The sequence below is a fragment of the Trichosurus vulpecula genome, chromosome 4 (genome assembly GCF_011100635.1).
Source record: "Trichosurus vulpecula isolate mTriVul1 chromosome 4, mTriVul1.pri, whole genome shotgun sequence".
Lineage (NCBI taxonomy): Eukaryota > Metazoa > Chordata > Mammalia > Diprotodontia > Phalangeridae > Trichosurus > Trichosurus vulpecula.
Genome location: NC_050576.1, coordinates 23,687,532 through 23,712,123, shown reverse-complemented (window position 1 = coordinate 23,712,123; position 24,592 = coordinate 23,687,532). Strand labels below are relative to the sequence as shown.

The 24,592-nt window shown below is 47.9% G+C and overlaps 1 protein-coding gene across 1 annotated transcript in view; it reads right to left on the bottom strand.

Moving 5' to 3' along the window:
* Positions 1-949: 949 nt before the first annotated feature.
* PLPP3 (phospholipid phosphatase 3) overlaps positions 950-24,592 on the bottom strand; it is a 77,483-nt gene continuing 53,840 nt past the window's right edge. Inside the window, exons 3-6 of the mRNA XM_036754242.1 lie at positions 23,284-23,564; positions 22,130-22,187; positions 11,774-11,950; positions 950-2,983 (exon numbers count right to left, since the gene is read on the bottom strand). Of these exons, the coding sequence (XP_036610137.1) occupies positions 2,858-2,983; positions 11,774-11,950; positions 22,130-22,187; positions 23,284-23,564 (642 nt within the window). The 3' untranslated portion in view covers positions 950-2,857. The remainder of the gene's footprint in view (positions 2,984-11,773; positions 11,951-22,129; positions 22,188-23,283; positions 23,565-24,592) is intronic.

The window sequence follows — 24,592 nt, the reverse complement described above, 5'->3', positions numbered from 1 at the left end:
TTCTTGCTTATTAATCTTCTCTTTTGCCACTAAGTGCTTTTCCCAAAGCCGGGAAAGGCAAGGTAACCAGCTTCTGAGGTGCAGTTGTGTACATGTGTGTATGTACGTGTGTATGAGCTGGGCATAACTGAAACAACTGAACAATGATTTAAGAGCCGGAAGGGACCTTAAAGGTCATCTAATCAAACCCCTTCATTTTATACCTGTAGAACCGGAGGCTCAGAACAACTCACCATCGGAATCTTTTTGCTCCGCTGGGGTGGGAAGGCTTGTGGCTGGAACCCTAATCATATCAATACACCCATATCCCTGGCCCCAGAAAGGGTGTGTCAGCCTATATCCTTCTGGACCCACCCACCATCCTTTGACTTCCTAAACCCCTAGCCTACATTCCCTTAGATGGATGGTCTCCCTTCCTTGGAATGTCAGCTTCTTGAGGGTGGGGCCCCACTTTTGTTTCTGTATGAAGACTAGCTAGGAGGTGAGGTGAGAGTAACTGCTTCAAGAGTACTTGAGGGGAGTCAAATAGAAAAAAGACTGGAAAGGCAGGGCTGGCTTTAAAAGCTAGAGATTTTTTTTTTTTTGATCTTGAAGCCCATAAGAAGCCACGGGAGTTCAGTGACTAGGGGACTGGCATGATCAGACATGCTCTTTTAGAAAGATCCTTGGCGTAGCTGAGCTGCTGATAGAATGAATGAGGAAAGCAGAGAGGCTTGACCCAATCATTTAGGGGTGAGGTCCCTTCACTATGGCATTATCACAGGGAGATGTCGCAAAGGCAGAATCAACAGAGTGTGGTAACTGATTGCATTTGCTGAGTGAGAGAGAGTGGAGTTCAGGGCGGGGCCACAGAAGTGGTGAAGTCCAAGGTCCTTAAATTCCCGGGCTTGGAATCCCCACCATCCCCACCCCGAGACCCCGATACAAGGAATCCAGGGCAGCCACAGTGTAATTAGTCATGTTATGAGCTTTTATTTCAAAAGCACATTTATACAGCCATTGTTTTGCGGATACAAACTTTTGTGTTCTTGTATTCTACAAAAGTCTCTGAATAGTCTTTTTCTTTACAAATGTCAACATTACAAAAATACGGACAATTTCACCTTTGTTTTTATACAACCATCTCTATCTGTCACTATCTTTTCTTCATTTCCTGACGACTCCTACAGAGCTACAAACGTTTTTAGCTGACTAGATGAAGAAAACAAAAAGTAACTCGATGCTTTTCCAAACGGCACAATGTAAGTAACACAGGTCAAGACACCGTGGATAATCATAGTGGATATATCTAAAATTGTTTCAGAAATAATATTTTACATAGTTAATTTTTAATGTTTTATACATTATTTATAATATATTTATATATAAAAATCATAGCTTGCTATAATTGAAATGATAGGACGGATTCTTGAAGATGAATGTGCTGATGGCCAATCCATTTGGTTTTATATGACCCCTAAGATGCTAAGCCCTTTGCAAGGTCTTCACCCAAGATCTAGAAATGTGGTGGTGGTGGTGGTTTTTAAATCCCTTTTTTCCTTTCCTGGGAAAGCCAAGTCATTGGATTGCTACCTACTGCCTCTAAGAAAACCTAACTCGTCGGGCCTTCCAGATAGAGGATGAGGAAATGAAAGCGCCAAAGGATTCTAGCGGGCCTGCGTTCTGCCCTGCAGAGTGTGCAGAAGCCCGTTGAATCCTCAGCTCCTGGGACTCTATCCCAAATCCATAGTGCTTTACACATCTCAAGAAGAATGCCTAAGAGGGCCCCTGGGGCTCGTGAGCCCTAGAAGGAGGCGCCCTTAGAGGTGCTGGACAACCTGTGGCCGTGGGCCAGGAGTTCTTTATGTCCCATCTCCCCCTACCTCCCCTGCGGCCCCGCCCCCCAACCCGTTGTACTTTTAAGAGAAGGTTAAAGATTTCCTTCAGGGCAGAATCCAGCCCTAACCCTGGACTTGTCTAAGATTACATGGCTCATGGGAAAATGACAAAATGTACTGATTTTAATTTTTTTTTTTTGGCAGGGAGGGGAAGAAGAGGGAGGGGGGGAACAAACACCTCATTTCATCTAAGATGCACCTGACTTAGCCAAATGCAAGTGCAGATCAACCTCTGTGGTCATCCCCTGACCACTCTGAGACTGATGCATTCAAAGGTAAGGGGTGATGTCGGGAGAAGGGCATGGCCCTCCTCCCCTTTTTCCACCCTTGTGCTGTCTATAAAAGTCAGTTGTCCACAAAGAATATCCTAGTGGCTAAAAGCGAGCTAACTTCGGTCACTGGCTGGAATGAGGGTAAAGTGGTAAGTAAGGTACTAGTCCCGACCGGACAGCTCCTTCTGGGCAGCCGGAGCAACTACCATCCTGACTGGGGGTGCTCCCGGTGCCAGTCACAGCAGGGAACCAAGTGCCCCAAACCAGGAGGCCAGAGAAAACAGGGAGAAGCAAGTCCAGAGATCGCTACCCACAAAGCTCAGTTCAGTGCTGTCTTTGCCTCCTGGAGGGCTACAATCGGAAGTGGCTTATATGATGGGTGCTAGACCGCCGAGGATGGAGCCACTCTACAAACCCAGCTCAGTGTTCACCTGTGAACAAGCCAGCGTTCACTACAACATGAACACCTGGGACCAACTGTGCGCCTAGAACTCAGTTACGTGTCCGTTTTCACCGGTGTCTCCATCTGGTTGAACCACAACCAATTTCACAAGGCCACAGAGTAAGATTTTTTTTTTCTTTTAAAAAGATCGGGCGGGCAAAAAACAGTTTTCCCCTACATTCTACTGTCTGATGAGATTTGAGAGCAGCAGCAGGTGGGTGCTGTCAGCAGTCAGTTTGCAAAACTCTCCGGGGGAGCCAAGCGGCCTACACCATATTGTGGTGATTGTTTCTGTCTATGATGTCCACAGGGGAGAGGATGTCCTTTCGGATGGGAGGGGGAGGCAGAGAAATAGTTGTCTTGGTTTTGAAGAGGTCAGATACGAAGAAGACCTAGAAACAAACACAGAGAAGAAAGAAAACATCAGGATGCATCCAGGCCCCGCAGATGGGATCAAAGAAATCAAAGCAGCTCTGAGGTCAACCAGTTCAACTTGTATCCTGACTAGGAATCGATCCCCTAGGCAACATTTGTATGTGTACTGTTAGTGCCCCACAGTACCCAAAACTCAGTGGGCACTTAATAAAATGCTCGTTGATTCTGTTTCTTCTTGAATACTTTTAGTGATGGGCAACTCACTACCTTATAGGGAAGGCCATTCCACTTTGGGACAGCTCTTATCTTTCAGAAACTATGGGCAGAAATGAGCCTAGTGCCCGTTGGTCCCTACCCCCTCAATTGCTGCTAGTTCCGTCTTACCTCTCACCCACTACTGTGCTAGTTCTTCACTGGTCTCTTTCTGCCATCAGTCCATTACCCACAGTCCAGCAGGTTGACAGAATAATTTTCTAGTAAGTGTGGCCAAAACTGAACTTGTGTCTTGGCTTCCTACCTCTCAAGGCCAGTCCTTCTCCAGGACCAGACGGACCCCCAAAAAACCAAGCGAGCCAGTCTGATCCTGGGATTTTCTCAGCTCAAAAACCATCAAAAGGATTCCCACAAAGCGATCATTGTCACAATCACAGGACTTTACCATTTCCTAAGGGTCCTGGGACCATTACCTTGCTTTAAACCCCACAACAGCCTTGCTCTCTTATCTCTACTTTACAGCTGAGGCCCAGGAGGGAAGAGACTTGCTCAGAATTATACAATCATTCAACGTTGCCATCAATGACATAAGATCTTTACAACACGCTCAGGATGTGGGATTATGAGATCATGGACCTTGAGGGAGGAGGGACACGAGGGGCCCATCGAGTCCCAGCCCCCATTTCCCAGCTGATGACACTGAGGCACGAGGAGATAGAGATCTGGGAGAAATCTGGAAGGTAGGACCATAGAAGTACCCGAAGTGGTATTCAAACCCAGGACCCAAGTCCTTTGTCTCCTTTTACAGATGAAGGAATCAAGGGTCCAGAGACGTGCGCACAATTCTCCTGACTCTTAAGATGCAGCACAGCATAGTGGGAGGAATCCTGGTCTTGAGAGTCAGAAATACCTGGGGCTCAAATCCCACTTCTTTCATTTACCAGCCATGTGACCATGGGCAAGTCATATAGTTTCTCTCAGCCTCGGCTTCCTCATAGAAAAAGTCATTTACTAGAAAATGAGATTGTGGGAAACTCATTTAACTCTTGGGGTGAATTTCTTCATCTTACAATGCTGTTATTACGGTCAAATGAGACAGTGGCTAAGAGTGCTTTGCAAACAGGTCCACTGTGGTCACAGATGTGCTGATAAATGTTTAACAACTAGCTTCCCCACTGCCCCTCCCCCAAATGTGTACATACACTTCGAAGTTTAATTGGTGTAGGGGCAGTTAGGTGGCTAAGTGAATAGAGCACCTGCCCTGGAGTCAAGAGGATCTGAGTTCAAATCCGCCCTCAGGCACTTGATACCAGCTGTGTGACCTTGGTCACTTAACCCCAATTGCCTTGCCTTCCCACTCCAAAAAAATAAAAGTTTAATGGGTGTTACTGATATTTTCTCCATCACTTTAAGTCTAGGCAACTGGCAAAACAATAACTCAAACCCTGATTTGTAGCACTGGCTAATTTCCGAGGTATAACAAATGAGAGTATAACATATAATAAATCTAAATATAATAAATGCTCATGCTGAAAACTGAACAGTCAGCTCCTGCTTGCTCACTGCCTCCAACACTCCCTGGCTATGATTTTTAGGCCAATGCTTTTTCTACCATCCCATGATTCCTTCAAGAAAACCACATTTTAGATTATTATTCGGAGGATGTCAACTCTGAAATCCAGTCTTTGGGCAAGTAGTGACCCAAAATGAAGGCTGAAATGACTAACGTATAGCTCCCAACTTGACTCTTGCTTTGTTATTGTGATAGGCTCCTAACCAGTCTCCTTGTACCCAGACACCCTAATATGTCCATGCTGCACACTTGTCACACACATACACACAGAGCAAAGTTCCAAATCCCCTTTTTTAAAACTGTTTTTCTCTCTCTGTCTCTGTCTCTCTTCTCTCCCTCTCAGGCTGGCTTGAGGTTACATAAACACTTTGAGGATTCATGAAACACAATCTTGGAAGGGCTTAAACACTCTGTTAAAGAGGCCTAGGGCTTATGTTTGAATGGGGAGTGGGGGCTGGGGGGCGGACACACAAAAAGAGCAGTGAAAATAAAAACTTCACCGCTTGGATTGGAGCCACTTCCTGGAGAAGGCGCTCTCCACCCATAAAGAAAACTCCAAGGCGTCGGGAATGTCCCACAAAAACGAAGGAACTCTGACTGTTCTGTTAGGCTATCCCACCCTTACAAATCCCATCTGGCAGACCCTCTTGGATCTGGAAATGGGAAAATGAACCAAACAACCACAATGCATGTTCTAGATTCTCAGACTCCTCCCTGCTCTAACATTCTGTGTTCTCTGTTCTAATATTATTTGTACTAAGGTCCCTTCCAGTTTCAACATTCTATGAACTATGACAATAAAAAAAAAAAAAAAAACCAAACCAAAACACATTTTAGGTCATTGTCAAAAAAATCTGGGTGAAACACAACCCAAGGTATTGGGTTTCCAGCTGTACTATTCTTGGAATCGCTGCCCTTTCCATCAGAGATAAAATAAGGAGGTTTGCAAGGCCTAGAGCTCAACTCCTGTTACAGGCTCATGTCCTTTGAGCCTGGGCGCCTCTGATTTGTTACAGGACAAACTGTACTGGTCACATTTAGCCCATGATAGGTGCCTTTGCTGGACAAAGTCCATCTTGCTGTATTGATTCTGAACACTGTCTCACCACAGGGAGCCTGTACGGATTTTGTGTGTACATGTGTTGTCTCTCTCACTAGCAAGTCAACTCTTTCACTGGGGATGGGAGCCATGTTGTTGCCTTTCTTCGTATCGCCCATCCTTAGCAAGAGCTAACTGACTGACTAAAACACTCAGGGAAACTTAGTGTCAGAATCCCAGAATTTCAGGGTTGGGAGGGAGCTCAAAGGCCTTCCCATCTTGTATAGTCAAGAAACTGGGAGGCCCAGAGACGGGAAATACCTTTCCCAAGATGACAGTGTCAAGGCAGAGACTTGAACCCAAGGGCTTCCAAACCTAGTCTAACGTTCTGCCTGCTCTACTGCAGTCCAGTGAAGGGCTTCTGGCTGGCTTTCTCCTGAGTCATGGTGAAGGAAGCTCTTTGTACAGAGTGTGTCTGTGCGTGTGGAAAGTCATTTGATTCACTTTCCTGCAACTGACTAGACAGAAAAAAGGCCCCATCAGAGGTCTTTAAAGGAAAGAACTCGACGTAGTGTTCACCATGTCTCCCAGTCATGGGCCCAACAGCTTCAATGGCATCGGCCATATGGTCAAGGCCAGAGAACACAGACAGATTGGCTAAGCGCACAGAGAGTCCCTGTCTTCTGCTGTCTCATCTACCTCCTCGTGACATGTACGGATGGGCCAAAACCACCATCAGGGCAAAGGCTGAGCCTCTATCGTTGGGGAGGATGGAAAAACAGGAATAGGAAGAGGTCTTGAAGGAAGAGGTCTAAAAGGAAGTTGACTAAATCAGTAAACCTCTGTCAAGCACCAACTATGTCCTGGACACTGTGCAAGAATGGAGTTACGAAGACAAAAAATAACAGTCTTTGCCCTCAAGGATCTTACACACTGTCAGTCAATCAACCAACAAGCATTATTACTATGTTGGGGGGCACTGTGCTAGTCTCTGGGGGCAAAAAGACAGAAATCAAATGATCCCTGCCCTCAAAGAGCTTACTTTCTATTGAAGGAGAACATACACACATGTAAATAGATATGAAATGTAAGCCAAGCAAATACAAGATATTTTGTGGTTGGGAAGTTTCTAGAAGCAAAGTCTTTGCCATCTAAAATCAGGGCTTCGTGGAATCTCAGGTGGAATGGACCTTTGTGCTGGCTCTAGTAACGTCCTTTTTACTATCTGGATAACTGTATTTCAACATGATTGGTTTCATTTGTGATTCTGGGTGTTTTATTGTATATGTATATGCAAAGGGGTCCATTTAGTAGACTGATTGCCCAAGAGGTCCAGGGCACCCAAAGGCTTAGGAAACCCTGCCTTAGACCATGAAATGTTACAGCAGAGAACAGAGAATTTTAAAGTGAGAAGGAGATCTTAGAAACTCGAGACCTAGGATGTCAGAGATAAAAGAGACCACAGAACATGTGCCTATGCTAGCTCAGGGATTTTTGAGCGTTGCATCATGGGCCCCTCTTTGGCAGACTGCTGAAACCTAAGGAGCCCTTCTCAGAATCAGGTTTGTTATCAACATTCATAATCGAAGGAAACACTAAATTCTGTTCGAGATGACTGAAAGTGAAGGTCAAACCTCTCACTTTACAGATGAGGAAACTAAGGCATGGAAAATTAGGGGACTCGACCAAATGAAATGCAAGTCTGAGGGTGTTCACCTCTTTAGGGAGTTAGAGGGATCCTAAGCACTTTGAAAGGGGATGCCCAGGTTGCAGCAGAATCAGTGAGCCAGGACTCTGAGCAGAGGAGGAATCCCTGGGGGCTGTCTGCTTGTTATGGCTGTTGAAGGGGTGAGGCAGGAGGTGACTTCTTAACTCATAAAAGTTCTCCAGTCGGGAATAACGGCAAAATTGAATGAGATGGACTTTCACTGAGATCGATGTAAAGTCTTCTACACTTAGGTTAAAAAAAAAACACAACTGCCCGAGGCCCATATGGGGGGGAGCTGTCCCCAGGGAGCAGTTTATGTGAAGGAGAAGTGGGGGAGGCTGGGGGACACCAGGCTTAGGCTATGAACCGCTGGACACAGCAGTCAAACAAATTATTCCCTCTCTGGCTCAAACTGAGGATGCTTCTTATTATACCAGGTCAGGCCCCACTCAGCATGTTGCGTCCTGGTGCCACTTTTTAGGAAAGACGTGAATAATCCTGAGCTTGTCTGGATGGTGTTCCACTGAAGAGGTGCATCATTCTGCTGAGTCTAGGGTCTGGCCCATAATAGTGCTTTATAAATGTGTATGGAATGGAAGGGAGTTTGATGTGAATCAACAGGAAGCCTTTCTAAAGAGCCCATCTCAGCTTGTCAACAGATCAACATTTGGTTTCGGCTCCCCCCACCCCAACTACAATACTCTATTGTCTCTGTAATGACCTAAAAAGACATTTTCTCGAGGACCAGAGCCTCCCACAAATATGTTTCTGGATGTTTGTCTGGAAAACGGCCATTGCCTGGGAATCTGGCTGCCCGTCTGGCCCTCTGTATGGTAAAGGAGCTCAAAAGCCCTGCTTGCCAGCTTCCTCCATTCAGCTGAATAGGAGTGCTCCAATTACTATCATTACTTTTTGACCTCAATAAAGGGTCCTCCTTCAGAAGCTTTTGAGTGCTGGGATTTGGCCAATAGGCTTGGCCTCCCTATTTTCTGAAGCTTGGGAGGCACGTCTGAGGCAGCTTGGTGTGGTATATAGTCTGGGCTGGGCAAGTGGCTCAAGACTGGACTCATATTTCGGGACATCAGTTTCCTCAAATGTAAAAGGAGAAGACTAGATGGGTCCCTCCCAGCTCTGACTTCCCCTGTTCTCAGGCCCCTCCAGCCCTGACATCCCCTGTTCCCAGGCCCCTACCAGCTCTGACATTCCCTGTTCTCAGGCCCCTCCCAGCTCTGACATTCCCTGTTCCAAGGCTCCTCCCAGCTCTGACAGTCCATGAGTCCAAGGAATTCTTTCTTCAGTGGTATTTCTCTCTGTCTCTTTTCCCGGGGCAGAGCCCATGGATGCCAATGCCCTTCCCGATATCTTGCAGAGGAACCTTAGCACACAAAAGGGTAACCTCTAGAGCTGGACAGCCATGAGCACTGGTCAAGAAACAACGCTGTTTGTTTATGAATTTCATGGGCAGCTGCTTCCTATGCAATGGAAGGCCAGCCTATGGCAATGAGGTTCTCCCTCTCCCCCCCAACCTCTCCTGTAGGGTCCTGACAACTTACCATCTGCTAAAGGGGTCAGGGAGGAGTTGGCCTAGCTTTGTGTTACTAGACAGGAAATGGAGCAAGGTCCATACCCTCATCTGAGCCCTTGGGCTGCTCTGGGAGTGGGGTGAAATTCCCTGCAAAGTGTGATTGTATATGGTTGTATGTTTGTATGTGCACCTGAGTGAATTCTGCTCTGGCTGTCTCTTATCTCTGCCAGAGAGAGAAAGAGAAGGTAGGAGAGACAGAGAGAGAGAGGTGAATAATACAAAGATGAGGAAACCAGACTCCACCCACTTTGACATGTGGCCATTGTCTAGTTCTAGACAGACCTGCAGAACAGGACTCAAGCCACCTCCATGGGCAAAGAGGATGCCACTGTTCTATGCAGTTCCCTAAGGCTCCTAGGCCTTTGGAGCAACTCACTGTCCCAACTGCCTCAAGGCCAGGGGAGGCTTCCAAGAGTTCCAGAAATGCCCTGATCCACTAGCAGAAGGTACATTTCCAGGCCACTAAAGGAGGCTGTCTTCCCTGACAATGGCAGGGACTGAACTCCAAGGCCTTTCCTTCCTTACAGTGTGCTACAGTGGCTAGGGCACTTGTCTTGGGTTCAAATGCTGCCTCAGATATTTACTATGTGACCCTTAGGACAGAGCCCCCTTACGGCTCTAAATCTGTGCTATCAAGTCTTAGATCTGCTTCCTGTTAGAGTCTGTAAAGCCTGTCCCTCTCTAGGCCTCCATTCCTTCCTCCACCAAATGAAGGGGCTGGCATATGGCGGTTGTCACAGCTCTAACACTCTCTGCTCTAACGTCCCTTCCAGCTGTGACATTCCACATCCTCAGGGCCTTTCTAGGGAGTTCTATGTCCCTCCAGCTCTGACATTCTCTGTTCTAGTGTCTTTTCTAGGTCTTGCTCTGATAATCCCTCATTTTACAGACAAACTGAGGCCCAGAGGAGCCATAACTTATCCAAGGGCACAAACTTGTCCCTGGCTGAACCAAGTTCAAGTCCTTGGGCCTCCCACCCTTGTGGAGCCCGTTGTCTTCCCCACTACCAGGTGGTGCTGCTCCACTCTCCCTGGTCCATGGTCAGGATTATTTTTTCCTTCTTACCAAGTCAAGTGCAGAGAGCCGGGATGACCCTGGGTCACACTCCCATCCTGTGGAGCCGGCCAGAGCTGCACAGGATGGAAGGCCAGGCCTTCCTTTCCCCTCTTGAAAATAAACCTCTGACCAACTGGACGCTCTGGCCAAAGCCTTGTTCCACTCCAGGGTAGCAACGACAGCATCAACAACAAGCACAACACACATTTATACCGAGCAAATCCACCATCTATTTGGATCCTCACAAGTGCCTGGGAGGTGGAGGTCTGAGGACAGACTGAGCTCTCATCGGGAAGACAAAGAAGCTGGGGCTCACAGAGAGGAAGTGACCGTGCAGGAATGGAGCAAGCCTGGATTGAGAGTCAGCCAACTACCACCTTCCACCCATGTGACCAAAAGACAGGGCTGGGTAGCTGACCATCAAGGCCTCCCAGCCCTGCACCTAGGTGCCTCGGTTTCTCTATCTGTCCAATGGGGATAATTAACACTTTCGCTCCCCACCTGGCAAGGGTATTGGGAGGAAAGTGTTTTGTGAATCATTAAGACCTGGGAGTCAGAATTCCTCCTGGAATTGTCATCCTTAGCCTACATTATACTCAAGGTCACAGAGTTAAGAGGTAAAAAGCCCGGTGGAGAAGGAGCCCAGGTTTTCAGACTCTTTCTATTACCCCTCACTGCCTGGGATACCAATAAAGACGGTTTGCATTTTGTCATTGTGGGAGAATATAACTAAGGGAATCCAATGCAAAGGAGGTCAGCCTCCCACCAAGCAAGGGAAGGCATGGGGCTAAGCCGTACCAGGAGCAGCCAGCAAAGGCTATCACCTGAAGGCACTGAGCCAGGGAACTGGGGCATTCTGGGAAGGAAATGACACGAGATCCAGCTGATCATGGAGGGCTGCTTTTGGTAACTCATTTCCTAGGGCTGTTTCCTTTGGGTCTGGATCAAAATAGGTCCAAGCTAAGATTCTGAAGGGGAGGCTTCATTTCACACCCCAGTGTGCCCTGAAGCCTGCCAGCTTCTCAAGTCAGGAAGACCTCGGTTCAAATTCCACTGCGATTCGGCTGTGGGCAAGACCTTTCATGTTCCTGGGCCTCCACGCCCTCATCTGTAGAATGGGATTGGGCCTGGGGATTCACAGAGATAGTGAGCTGATGGAGAAGGGCTGTCCATGGGCATGCCCTTCCTAGAACTCATGTTACTACCGAGCCCAAAGCAAGAAGTGGCATTGCCAAGGCAAAAGGGGAGAAGGTATGTGCATGGTGGCAGACCATCGGTGGCCTCTCAACAACTGGGTGAGATAGGATGAGAGAGCTGGTCTAGTGAGATCATGGATATAACATGGTTGTTACCGTACAGTACCATATAAAGACAGGTTATTACTAATATCATCTGTATTGGTAAAGGGAGTTCCTCACTTTGGAGTTCTCTAGATCAATGAAATTCTAGGTCCACAAGAAGATGTCAATGCACATGGAGGAAGGGAGTTTCTTCAGTTGGGAATTCCCCAGGTCAATGAAGCTGTAGGTCCAATCTGTCTTCCCGTTATTCTATAAGCAGTATTCATTCATTCATGCATTCAATGAACAAGTGTTAGTTAAGGGTCTATGGTATGTTAGGAGATGCTACTTACTATACAGAAGGCCACCAGGGATCCCTGTGCAAATCCTGCCAAGACATCTGAGGGGTGATGCTTGTGGTCAGACACCCGAGACAAGCCAGTGTAGAAGGCCATCATGATCAGCGTGAACTGCAGGAGGGGCCGGAGCAGGCGGGCTCCTCTCCAGGTGAAGCGGGCCTGCAGATACAGCTGGAAGAAAGGAGAGAAGACGGTATGTGAGTAGCAGCCTCTGGAGGTCAGACATTAGGATAAAAGGAGAGCTGACCCAAAATGGAATGGGAGTGGTGGGTTGTCCACCATTGGATTTGGACACCCACTAGTTGGGGATGTCAAGAAGTGGAGATTGGTGGGGGAGGGACTAGCTGGTCGCGGGAGGACCCTTCCAACTTTCTACTTCTGGGCTTCACCTTTGATGCTCATCGTGGCATCTTGGGCAAAGATTTCACTTCCCGGATCTCACCTGTTGACTTAGATAGATGTTAAGCTTCTTTCTAGGGCTAGATCTGGTTCCTATGATGGATTAGTATGAAGAGAAACAGAACCAGGTGCTTCCAGAAAGAGATGGCTACAGGACATTAGAGAAAACACCACTTGGACTGAAGGGACCTGGGTTCAACTTTTGACTCTGATGGGTCTGAGCAAAACTTTTGGGAAAAACAGAGTGGGCAGGAATGCCTAAGTGTCCATCTCCTGACCTGAGAGATCATAGATCCAGTGGAGTACAACCTGGGTAAGCAGCCTCTCCTCTTGGCCTCAGTTGCATTTATGGTACAACCATGCTTACCCTGCCCACAGTAGGAGATTATCTGGAGGAAGGTACTTTAGATATCATGAAGTGCTAAAGAAATGGGAATTTTATAAATCATTGTTCAGTCCTTCTCAGTCACAACCAAAACTTTGTGAACCTATTTGGGGTTTTCTTGGCAAAGATACTAGAATGACATTTCCTTCTCCAGCTCCTTTTGTAGGTTAGGAAACTGAGGCAAATGGTGAAGTGATTTGCCCAGGGTCACACAGCTAGTAAGTGTCTGAGGCCAGATTTGAACTCAGGTCCTCCCGACTTCAGGCCCGCTGTCCTAACCACTGTGCCACCTAGCTGCCCCATTTTGTAAATTATCTTTTGATAATAATAAAATTCTGATTAATAAAAAACCTGTGCTCTGATTTTTCACCAAAGTTATAGTCACAGAGGGCTGGCCATGTGCAAGGTGGGCAGTGCATTTGGTCTGGAGTCAGGAGCTGACTCTCAAATAAGGAGGCTAGAAGAAATGATGTAATTAGAAATTAAAGAGACCAACTCAGGGTCAAAGTGCTTCAAAAGTGCTTAGTGTGTGTGTGTGTGTGTGTGTGTGTGTGTGTGTGTGTGTGTGAGAGAGAGAGAGAGAGAGAGAGAGAGAGAGAGTGTGTGTGTGTGTGTGTGTTGCAGGGGGGCTGGGGGGGCACCTGAAGAAGGAAAGTAGGCGAGAACTTCGTCTGAAGCAAGAAAGAAAAGTAGAAGTGACGTCATCTGGGTATTGTCCACTCTAAGCTATCTGGACGGAGTTTCCGTTCTAACCTCGGGCCACAGCCCACTTCCCAGGTTCCTGTGGGAACTTGGGAAGCAAAAGGGAAGAGACAACCGGACAAGTGGCAACTTCCTCCCGCAAATCAAAGTGGAGAAGGCCGGACAGGATGGGAGAGGAAAGAAGGGGCGAGGAGAGGAGTCGGAAGGGAGCCAGGGTAGCGGAGGCTAAAGATAGAGCAGCACAGTGCCCTTCCCCAGACAAATGGCCACCTTCCTGTGGTAGGCAGGAGGAGGAAGCTGGCAGAGCAGCCTGGGGATAGGGGAGGAAGGGGGCAGGGTCACGGGGTCCTAGTACTGCAGAGGGTGGGCAGGCAGCATGAGCACAGGACCAGCCTCTGGGGAGGGAGGCAAAGCTCCAAAAGCTCTCTGAATGGAGAGCAGAGAATGTCAGGGCTGGAAAGGACCCCAGAGAACACGGGTACCTCAGGGGTCCAAAAGTCCTCTGAATATAGAACACAGGATGTCAGGGCTGGAAAGGACCCCAGAAAGATGTTAGCCCAGAGAACATGGGATGTCAGGCCTCAAGAGCACTCTGAATATAGAACACAAAATGCTGCCTTGTTGCACAGAATATGAAACGTTTGCACTTGGAGGGATCTTAGAACATAGGCTGCTAGTTCATAGAACCCAGAACGTTAGAGATGAGCACCTACAACCTAGACTCCTAGTTACTTAGTACATAATAATTGGGCTGGAAGGAACCTTAGAAATCTTCTAGTCCAAACCACTCCTTCAACAGGAAAAAAAAGTTTAGAGTAAGAGAAGTCACCTGTCCAAGCTCATGTAGCAAAGTCAGGCCAACGGTCCGCCCCCCACTACCGCCGCCACACCAAAAAAAATTGTTTTTGCTCCAACAGAGAAACCAACAAAATTAACAACACATTTTACTTGGCTCGAGAACAGAACCAAGAGGAAAGGGTGAAGGTATAACAAGGCGGCTGGGAGCGGGGGGTGTGTTTCAGGATTCTTCTTCACGGTAACCCTGCGAGGCAGGCCTTGTTACCACCCTTATTTCACAAAAGAAGACAGTATGGCTGTGAAGGGTTAAGAGGCTTTCCTGGGGTCACACAGCTAGCAAGCTTCTGAGGCAGATGTTTGGATCAGGGGAAGCAACGGAGAAGACCCCGAGGATGAAAGCTGTCCCAGAGTGGAGTGGGAGCCTCCTTTCAATAGAGGCATTCCATCAGTCTGGCTGAACCCTCGTTAAGAATACTGGATGGGGCATTGCTGTTCAGGTACGGGCTGGCCTACCTGATCTCTGAGAACTCTTACAGTTCATGAGATCTGGTCAGAATTCCCATTTGGAGGTCCTAGACTCATCTCGTCACCCCTCGACCCACTCCACCCCCAAGCCACTCCTGGGAAACCTTTGTCCCACACTCACTTCCCTTCCCTTGGGGTTGGACTTCCCCTCTGAGCAATCACCGAGCCTTATCTGGCTTCCCTGATTCAGCTATTAGCAGCTCTTGGGAGGGCACTTATTTTCTGACCCCCATCCCCTACAACAAAGAAGGCTCTCGCTCCCTCTCTCCGTCTGTCTCTCTCTAGTGTACACACACACACACACACTCACTGTGTTCTGGCCTTGGAAGTCAGGCTGAGGCACAGGAAGGGCTGTAAGACAGAAAAACAGGCCCAGCACCCTCTCAAAGGTTTCTGAACTCTAATTCCTAAGGCCAGAGCTTGACAAAGATGAAAGTGAATTACAAGTGAATAATGAGTAACGAGCAAGAACAGGAAAAGAGAAAAAGAATGAATGAAGGAGGCCTGGGTGGGAAATCCACATTGAGTGTCTAAGCAGGCATTTCACTAATAGCAAGGACAATATAGCGGCTTTCCATCAATGATCTCATTCAAGCCTCAACATCCCTGCAAGACAGGGAGGGAGGGAGGGAGACAGAGAGAGAGAGGGAGAGAGGGAGAGAGGGAGAGAGAGGGAGAGAGAGAGAGAGAGAGAGAAGGAGGGAGGGAGACAGAGACAGAGAGAGAGACAGAGAGAGAGGGAGGGGGGGGAGAGAGAGAGAGAGAAAGGAAAAAAGGGAGATTTTTTTTTCTTTTGCACAGGTGGTTCTGAGCACAGGGAATTCTGGGTAAGGAAATGCCTTTTACCAAAGCAGACTGAGGAACCAAAAGTTGAGAGACTTGCCCAGGGGCACACACATAGATAGCATATGTCAACGGTGGGGCTTGAATTTAAACTAGGCCTGCCAGAGGTGAGTAATTCTCTTTTCCAGATAAAGAGACTGAGGGTCAGAGAACCTCTAGAGCTCCTCTAAACTAGACCCTTATTTTACAGGTGAAGAAACTGATCCCTAGGCAGATGCAATGACTTACTCTAAGTCACAAAACTAGAAGGCATTGGAGCCAGGATTTGAACCCAGGTCCACCACATCACACTGCCTCCTTCTCCAAAAGTAATCAAGTCAGTGACAAGGCCATAGCTAAGGCTGTAGGTTGTGAACAGAGACCAGGGCCCTGACCTTCTATCCAGGGGAATATATGCTTCTGGGGAAACAAGCATAAAAAAATAGGACTTTTGGCATGGTCAACCTCAGAAGGAAAATAAAGAAAGCCATGATCGTTAGATTGCCTAACTGACTCTTACAGATTAGCACCTGGGAGGGACCTTAAAACAGAGAACACAAGAGGTGTAAAGGATCTTACAACACAGAATATTATTAGAACCAGAAGAAATCTTGGAACAGAATGTCAGAACTAGAAAGACCCTTAGAGAGGAACTCTTTCTACCCACATATTTTATAGAAGAAAACAAGGCCCAGAGAAATAAACGGACAATGTAGAGCATGAATCCACCCACCCATCCATCCATCCATCCATCCATCCACTCATCTGAAGGCTTGGTCTCCCTATCTTGCCCCAGCTGGAAGTGCTGCAGTCATTCATGGGCCAGACCAACGCTTATTGGCATGGAATATTGGACTTTAGAATTCGGGGGTGGGGTGGGGGGTAGGGTGGTGGTGGTTTCCAGCTTAGACACTTATTTGCTGGATGAACCAAAGCAAGCCACTTATCATCTCTGAACCTCAATTTCCTCATGTATAAAATGAGGGGCTTGGAGTGGATGGTTCCTATGGTGTCTTCCAGTTCCAACATTTTGGAACAGAATCTAACAGCTAACTTGGCTTGACGCAAAGATCAGGGAGGTATCTGCATTTTTTTGTAGGGAGGGCAGGGAGAAGTCATTAGAATCTGGGTTGGAAGGGCTAAGTCTGGCTGTGCTTGGTGTAGAAGGTGGGATGGAGGGAAGTCAAAGAGACTCAACTAGGCCTGGCCTAAGAGAAGCCTTTTTAGCCATTAGGGCTGCACATGCTGTACTAGGCCGACTCAGGAGGCAATCTGAGGTGCTTGTCTTTGAAAGCCCCCCACCAAACGCCAAATGACCACATGTCCACAAAGCTGTAGGGAGAATTTCTCTCTAGGTACAGGCAGGGCTAGACAGTGTGGGATTCCTTCCCAGCTCTGAGATGATGAAGGGAAAATCTTCCCAAAAGATGGTGCTGCCTTCTTAAACAAAACCTGTTACACATAATTTAATAAATATTTTAGGGCAACTGTAAGATGAGTGATTTAAAGTTAGATAATTCAGTCCAATCATCTCATTTTAAAAATAATAATAGCTGACACATGTATAGAACTTCAGGGTTTGTAACACACACACACCCACACCCACACCCACGCCCCCATCTCATTTGATTCTCCCAGTGACCACTGTAAGATAAGGAAGCTCCAGTGCAGTCTTCCCACAAGAAGCAGAGCTGGGGGTCTGGATTCAGGTCCAGCATTGGTATTGTGATGTCCCATCCGCTTTCCCAATTGTGGCCTCCCTTGCCTGGCCCCAGTCCTGGACACAGTAGCCAGAATGGAAATAGCTTACCCTTGGACTCCTGACTGTGTCACAGCTAAAGCTTTTGTATTCCATTAAATGGTTTGCAGAAGGATAGAACCTGAGTAGGAACCCCCTCCCCACCCTGTTTCCATCACTCTAAGGACACAGAGTTCCACAAAGAGTTCAGAATGAGCTCTTTGTCACTAATCCCATCTACCACCCTCCTTCCTCCAGGCCACCCTGGCCTACAGACACCTCTCCGCCCTCTGAATGCCTACAGAATGTCTTGTCTGGGCCACTCTGCAGACAATCCAGGCTGGCAGTGGAAGGGCAATGGGACACCCTTCATGGTGGGCTCAATGGACCCAATCACTGTTAGTCCTTCCCACCCTCCACACCGCAATCCCTGATCTGGTGACTCATTGAGGTTTGAAGGTAACCTTGGCCTTTCAGAGGCTAAGCCAGCAAAGAGCAACAGCCAACTATGTCAGGCAAAGAGTAGATAACTGGATCAATGTAAATTGACTGATTGGCTCCTTCACTCGCTCATTCATTCATGCAGTCATTCATCTCAAACATTTAGCAAACACTCCTCATTTGCTGACCTCACCTCTCAGAACTAGAGATTTGAGCATCTCTGTCCTTGGGAAATCCCAGCCACCCAAGATGGCGCACCGTGGACCTGGAAGGAGGCCAACTAATCAGTGCCTTCATTTTACACATGAGAAATTGAAGGGCCCCAGAGGGCTCATCACCTGGTCAAGGTAACACAGGGAGTTAAGAGTAAAGCTAGAAGGGGCAGCTAGGTGGCGCAGTGAGTAGAGCACCGGCCCTGAAGTTGGCAGGACCTGAGTTCAGATGCGGCCTCAGACACTTGACACACTTACTAGCTGTGTGACATCAGGCGAGTCACTTAACCCCAATTGCCCTGCCTTCCCCCTTGCAAAAAAAAAAAAAAAAAAAAGTAAAACTAGAAAATGACTAGAATGCCTGTTCTTGGTATAAAGACATTGTCTGAGAGTTCTGGTCAATGGACATGCACATCCCATTCATAAAAATAAAGGGTTCATAGGGGGCATGACAGGATTATAAATGGACTTGGTAGGCCACTGAGTTCAAACCCTGCTCCTCAGTTTTAAAGATGAGGAAACCGAGCCTCAGAAGCCAAATGATTTGACCAAGGTCACACTGCTAAATCGTGTTTGAGGCAAATTGGAACCCAGGTCTTCCAGACTCCAAATTCAGGACTCTTTTCTAAGAGGAAGGCTTAGAAGAACTAGAGCTAAAGGAATTAATTCAAGAGAAGTAAAGCATTATGGGAGAGGCAGAAGAAGGAAGAATAAAACCAGAATCTCAGATTAGGGAGGATCCTGAGGGTCTGAATGACCTGAACCATAGGCCCCTGCAAGGGTCACCTGGTCTTGGTTTGAAGACTCCCAATGCTGGGCCTCACTACCTCCCAGGGCAGCCCACTGCACATTGGAATTATAAGGAAGTTTTTGCTAACACTTAGCCTAAATATGCCTGCTTGCATTTCTGCCAATTGTTACCCACTCTGCCCTCTGGGGCAAAGCAGATTTTGGACATCACCCCCCTTAGTTTCTTCCTCTGGGAGTGAGAATGATTTTTTTCCCCAATGCGGGGAGTAGATGGTTCATTCAGACCAAAGGGAAGACACCAGATGCAGGTTGTATGTTATTCCACCCATATGGGGCAAATCCGCCATGGCTAACTCGAGCAAGCCTCAGGTTCTCAGAACTTGGACGCTTCCCTGTTCTGGAGGCCTCTGTCAAACCCTGCAGTACATCTACAGCCCAACTGACAGAAACATTTAGAAACAAGGGCAGGCAGAGGGAAGAGTGCACCAAGGGGGGCCCCTGATGTTTGATGCTCCTCGAGTGAATGACGGGAGATAAAAAGACAAGGTCTAGTAGAAGGATGCATGGCCAGACAGAACACAAAGTTCTAAGGGACAGGATATGTGACTTTGGGCAAAACGCTTGCCCTCTCTGGGGCTTAAACTGGAAGGAACTAGAGATCACCTCGTCCCCCTATTCTTTTTACAGATGAAATGAAGGCTCTTTGAGGTGATTTTGCAACCCCTTCATGAGGCTCATGCTCAGGCAGAAGCAGCCTCCCCACTCCCCTCCACCATGTAGAATCCCTGCAGCCCCTCAAGGCTTGGCTCTGACGCCATCCTCTGCAGGAGGCCTTTCAAGATCACCATCTTTCTAGTGTCTTTTCCCCAGCCCTCCACCCCACTGGAAACGGGAGTATTCCAGGATCCCAGGGGCCTAGGTTTAGAGCTGCAAAGGACCATATAGAGGACATATAGGCCCAACCCCTAATTTTGCAGGTAGGGAAACTGAGATGGGGGAAAGTCAAGTTCAGACAGGAACTAAGCGATACAAACAAGAATAAAAATAAATAAAATCTATTTTGCCTCTATGTTGGCCTGACTAATCTATATATATTGCATCCTTCAAGTAGCAAGTAAGTTCCTGGAGGGGAGGGGCTGTCTTTTTTTCTGTCTTGTAGCCCCAGCATAATGCATACAGTAGGTGCCTAATGAATGTTGTTGGACTGACTTACTCAAGATCACCCAGGTAAATCAGTAGGGAACCTTGGCCTTGACAAGGTCTTCTAACTCCTAGCCTGAACATCTACTTTCCACCATATTGGGCTGTCTCTTTGGTTACACCCTTCACATAGTAGGTCCTTAAGGGCTGCTGGTAGGAATCAATGGATTCCAGTTGCATACCTCTCTCACCAAGTTAAGACCTCACCCATAGAATGAGCCAGCCTTCTCCAAGGGAAGAAGCACAACCAGATCCAGCTGGAATGATGCTGGCTGTGGGCAGCCCGAAGGTTAGCCAGGACAGATAGATGTTTGTGGGCAGGTTGTTGTTTTTAATTAGCATTAACCTCCTCTAAAGCCTAACCTCATCCTTTTCCAATGCTCAAAGAAAATTGTATGTTTGGGGTACAGCTGTCTCCCCACCCCGCCCCAGTCAAAACAATCCTTTTTGCAAATTATAGCCTAATAGTGAGGGTCTCAAAAGGGGGTTGCGCCCAGTAAAGGGCCAGGGGAGGCCTGGAAGTCATGGCTCATGCCATCGAAGGCCCATCTCTTTCCCCTCTGTCCTAAAAGGTGGGCTTCCCAGATGGATTTGGAGGCAGAATTAGGTCTCTCATCTCACCTCAGATCCCAACTTGTGTGTTGTGTTACCCGAGGCAAGTCTAAGCCTCAGTTTCTTCACCTGTACGATGGGCATACATATAGTTCCTACCTCAGAAGGTTGTGGTGAGGCTCAAATGAAGTAACACATAAAATGCTTCACAAGCTTAAAGCGCTGGGTGAATGTGAACTATTCTCACTCCCCCTCAGACAACCAGGAGCAAGATGTGGGGGAGGGAAGGGCCTCAATGGCTTAATGAAATCATTCATTCAGAAACCTGCCCCACCCCCACTGCACCAAGAGCTCTGGCTGGAATCATGAAAGGCCAAAGGAAAAACATGGCAGTCGGCGCAATAAATTTGAAAAAGGGTCTTTCCCCTACGGGAACCTCTGGAACACCTCCCAGGAGGGGTTCTTCACTTGTTCCTGAAAGTAAAAGAGGGAAATATGGGGGGGGGGGGCGGGGCGCAGAGTCATTCAAGGTACTTTCCTTTCAATGAAAGCTGGTGTGTCCTGAAAATAACTTCTGGGGGAACAGTGGGCAGAGATGTATTTCTGAATAGAAGGGAGAGAGGGAGAGAGGGGGAGAGGGGGAGAGAGAGAGAGAGGGACAGACAGACAGACAGACAGAGAGCGAGAGAAGAGGGAGGGGAGGAGGAAGGGAAAGAAAAGATCAAAAGAGGAGGGGGGAGGAAGAATAGGGAGAGACAAGGGAGAGGGAGAAAGAGAGCAAAAGAGAGAGAAAGAAAAGAAAAGAAAGAAAAAAGAAAGGAGAGAAAGAAAGGAGTATGGCTCAAAAGTAAATAAAATCTGTGTTTCATGTCTTTCAAGTTGGGCTGGGCCCACCTCTCAGCTTCACATCCAAGATAGCAGGAAACTCAGGGGCCTCCCACCTTTGAAAGGACTGGAACAAAGTCAACCTCTTTCCTCTCTTTTTCAAATCCCTAATAATGTGTTTTTTTTTTCAAACGAATCCAAAACAAATGTGCATTTTCCCAACAAGTTCCCCCTCCCACCTCTCTGTCTGACCTCCTCTGGCCCCTCTCAGTGAGGTCTGTCCCAGGGCTGAGGGCAGGAAGTTCCTATGCACACCTGCCTCAGTTAGTGGGAGATGAAAGGAAGGGCAAAGCTAAAAGTCCATGACAAAGATAAACAGAAAGGCCCACACAGTTTGGGTTTGGCACCAGCCACAGGAAGAGGGACTGGTCACCGGCTTCTAGCCGACTGACAGATGGAAATCAGAACGTCACCAGCAAGCATCTGAATGCTGGTAATCCTTTGTAGATGCACAGGACTAGACATGGATCACGGCTTGTTCAAGGCTGGAGAAAACAGCAGGGCCAGGACAGAACTTCGGAGTCCTAAGACACCAAATCGGTAATGTCCTGAGACTCCACTCCCCTGACCAAAACACACACACACACACACACACACACACACACACACACACACAAAAACTGTCTTAATAGAAGGACCAAAGCAAGCCAGCAAAGCGCCTTGCCCTCTGTAGACAATTGACCCATGTTTGGTGACTTGAAGGTGGTGTGGCTGCTGGGTTCAGATTTTTAGCTGGAAGGGACCTTTGGGAATCTAATATATAATCACTCATTTTGGAAAGTTACGTGAGGTTGACTCACCCAAGGTCACACAGCAAGGTAGGAGCATATCTGTAACAGGAACCTGGGGTTTCTGACTCCCCATCCATTTCAGATCCCAACCCTCCCTGTGGCTAACAGCACCAAAATGAGGTGAGCTAACGGGCAGCCGAGGGTACTTACCGCCAAGTAGAGCATAGTGAACATGGAGAAGGAGGCATGGCCGGAGAAGAAGGACTTCCTGCAAAAGAGAGAGGAAGGTGAAGGAAATGCAGCTGAATCAAGCCTTAGGCACCTGAGAGAGGACAGGTCAGTTTAGGGCTTCCTGAATCCCATGGGAGAGGGTTAATCTTTGCACTCAATCACCCAGCGCCTCCTTACATTGCTATACACCGGCATCATGCTAAAGAGAAGCTCACACCAACTCATCCAACGCACTCCCAAAAGGAATCCCCACGGTGACACCCCCAACTAGTCGTTGTCCAGACGCTACCTGAAGACTACCAAAGTGAGGGAAACCACCCCCTCTGAGGCAACCCATCCCACCTACTTATTAGATCAATTATTGTTAATTAATTTAATAACAATCGTCAAGCATGTTTGCCCTTCCATAGCTCCTACCCATTCACTTAATTGTGCTCTGGACCAAGCAAACAAGTCGTATGTCTCCTCTGAGACAGCTTGGACAGTTGTAAACAACTCTCGCATCCCTCTCCTCCCCTCCACCCGCAATTCTCTTTTCTCCAGGCTATGTATCCTTAGTTCCTTCCATTGATCCTCATGTTATGACAGAGTCAAAGAGACATGAGTTCCAATCCTGCCTCCGAGGCACTTACGAGCTGCCTGTCCCTTAAATCACGGTGCTAAGTGCTGGGCAGGGGCAGAGGGGAGTCTTCGTCCTCAAGGAGGTTACTTCAAGGTTTACAAAGTGAACAACAAACCAACGAAGTAGGTGGCAGGAATAACATTAGTTCCATTTCACAGGTGGTGAAACTAAGGCTCAGAAATTAAATGACTTGCCCACAGTGCCAAAGTTAGTAAGTTTCTGAAGTAGGCTCCTGCCCCAGGCATCTGTACTGCAGCCTAAGCTTTTTCTACGATGGCCATGAAGGTACCCCATTAATTTCTGATTTTGTTTTCGGGGGAATGACCACCCTATTCACCTCCTCCTTCTTTCCTGTACTAATCTGGCTGGCACGTGGTTATCTGCACATTGTCTCCCTGTCCTGTGGTGAGCCCCCTGTGGGCAGGGAGTCTTTTGCCTTTCTTTGTGCTCCCAACCTTCCACACAGTGCCTGGTACACAGTAAGTGCTAAATGAATGCTTAGGTCTCTCACCTGGCTTCCTGGACCCTGCTGTCATCTCCCTGGCACTCATAGATCTGGACATAGCCCACAGAGCAGTTGACTTTGCTGAAGTCGGGGTTGCAGACAGCCAGGAAGTGGGGCCGCAGGCGGCCGATGGACACCTTGGCGATGTCTGTGAAGGACTGGCTGATCGCACATCCAAAGGCAAAGCATCCCACCTGCTTGTAGAGAGCGGCCACGTATGGGTTCTGGATCACGGAGGGAGACTTCTCCTTCAGGTAATAGATTCGGTAGAACTCCCCGGTAATGATCTGAAGTGGAAAGAGGAGATCAAGGCACAGGACCATTAGACAGGCTGAGAAAAGCCAGGAGAGGAGGGTGGGGACGGGGTACATAGTGAGGATGGTGGGGGGTGCAGTGTCCGGAGGAGCTAAAGAAGAGGTCTAGGGCCAGGCAGGAGAGGGACACTGGCTAACAGGAGGTGGAGCACAGAAGGCACTTACGGAGGATCTAGTCCAATGTACCCATTTCACACATGGGGAAACTGAGACACGAAGACGGGAAACAATAACTTATAGCTAAGAACCGCCTAGGCCAGGAATACGAAGCATTCCTGAGAGCTGGCATTTAGAGCTCACGAGGCAGGAGGGCAGAGGCCAGCGTGGGGGACAGAAAAATGCACTTTCCTCCCAGCTCTGACACTGACAGGAAAGGTAACCGTTGGAATACATTGAAAATATACCCAATGGAGATGACATCTGATGAAACCCATGCCGGTCTCTCGTCTTAGCTCCGAAGCACAACCTTGGATATTTCCTGATTTCAACCACAAGCCAGAAACAGCAGCATTCACCCGTCCGCTCCCCACAAAGATCCCTTTTGTACTTCCTTTCCCTGTATTCGGACGGGACTCTGCGCCCTTTCTGGGTGACAGCCGGGGAAAGCAGACAGTGCATCCACAACCACAACGGAAATAATAGACGGGCATCATGTGGACTTCCCTGTCAGGGGCAGCTGGGCAGCGCAAGACCGGGGACTAGAAGGCCCGAGTGGGAAGCCTTCCTCACACACACACACGAGGCGGGGACCCAGGAAAATCACTTACTCTTTCTAAGCCTCAGCTTCTTCACTGGAAAAATGAAGATATTATAATTATAATGACAACAGCAACTACCTCCTGGGGTTACTGTAATAATGACAAAACAGAGAGGAAGCTCCCTCCCTCTCCCCTCCCCCCACATATGTGTGTATGTACAATATAAACCTTAAACTGCTCTATAAATTCTAGCCATCCTCATCCTCACCATCCCCATCACCATCATCCTCATGCCTAGTCACG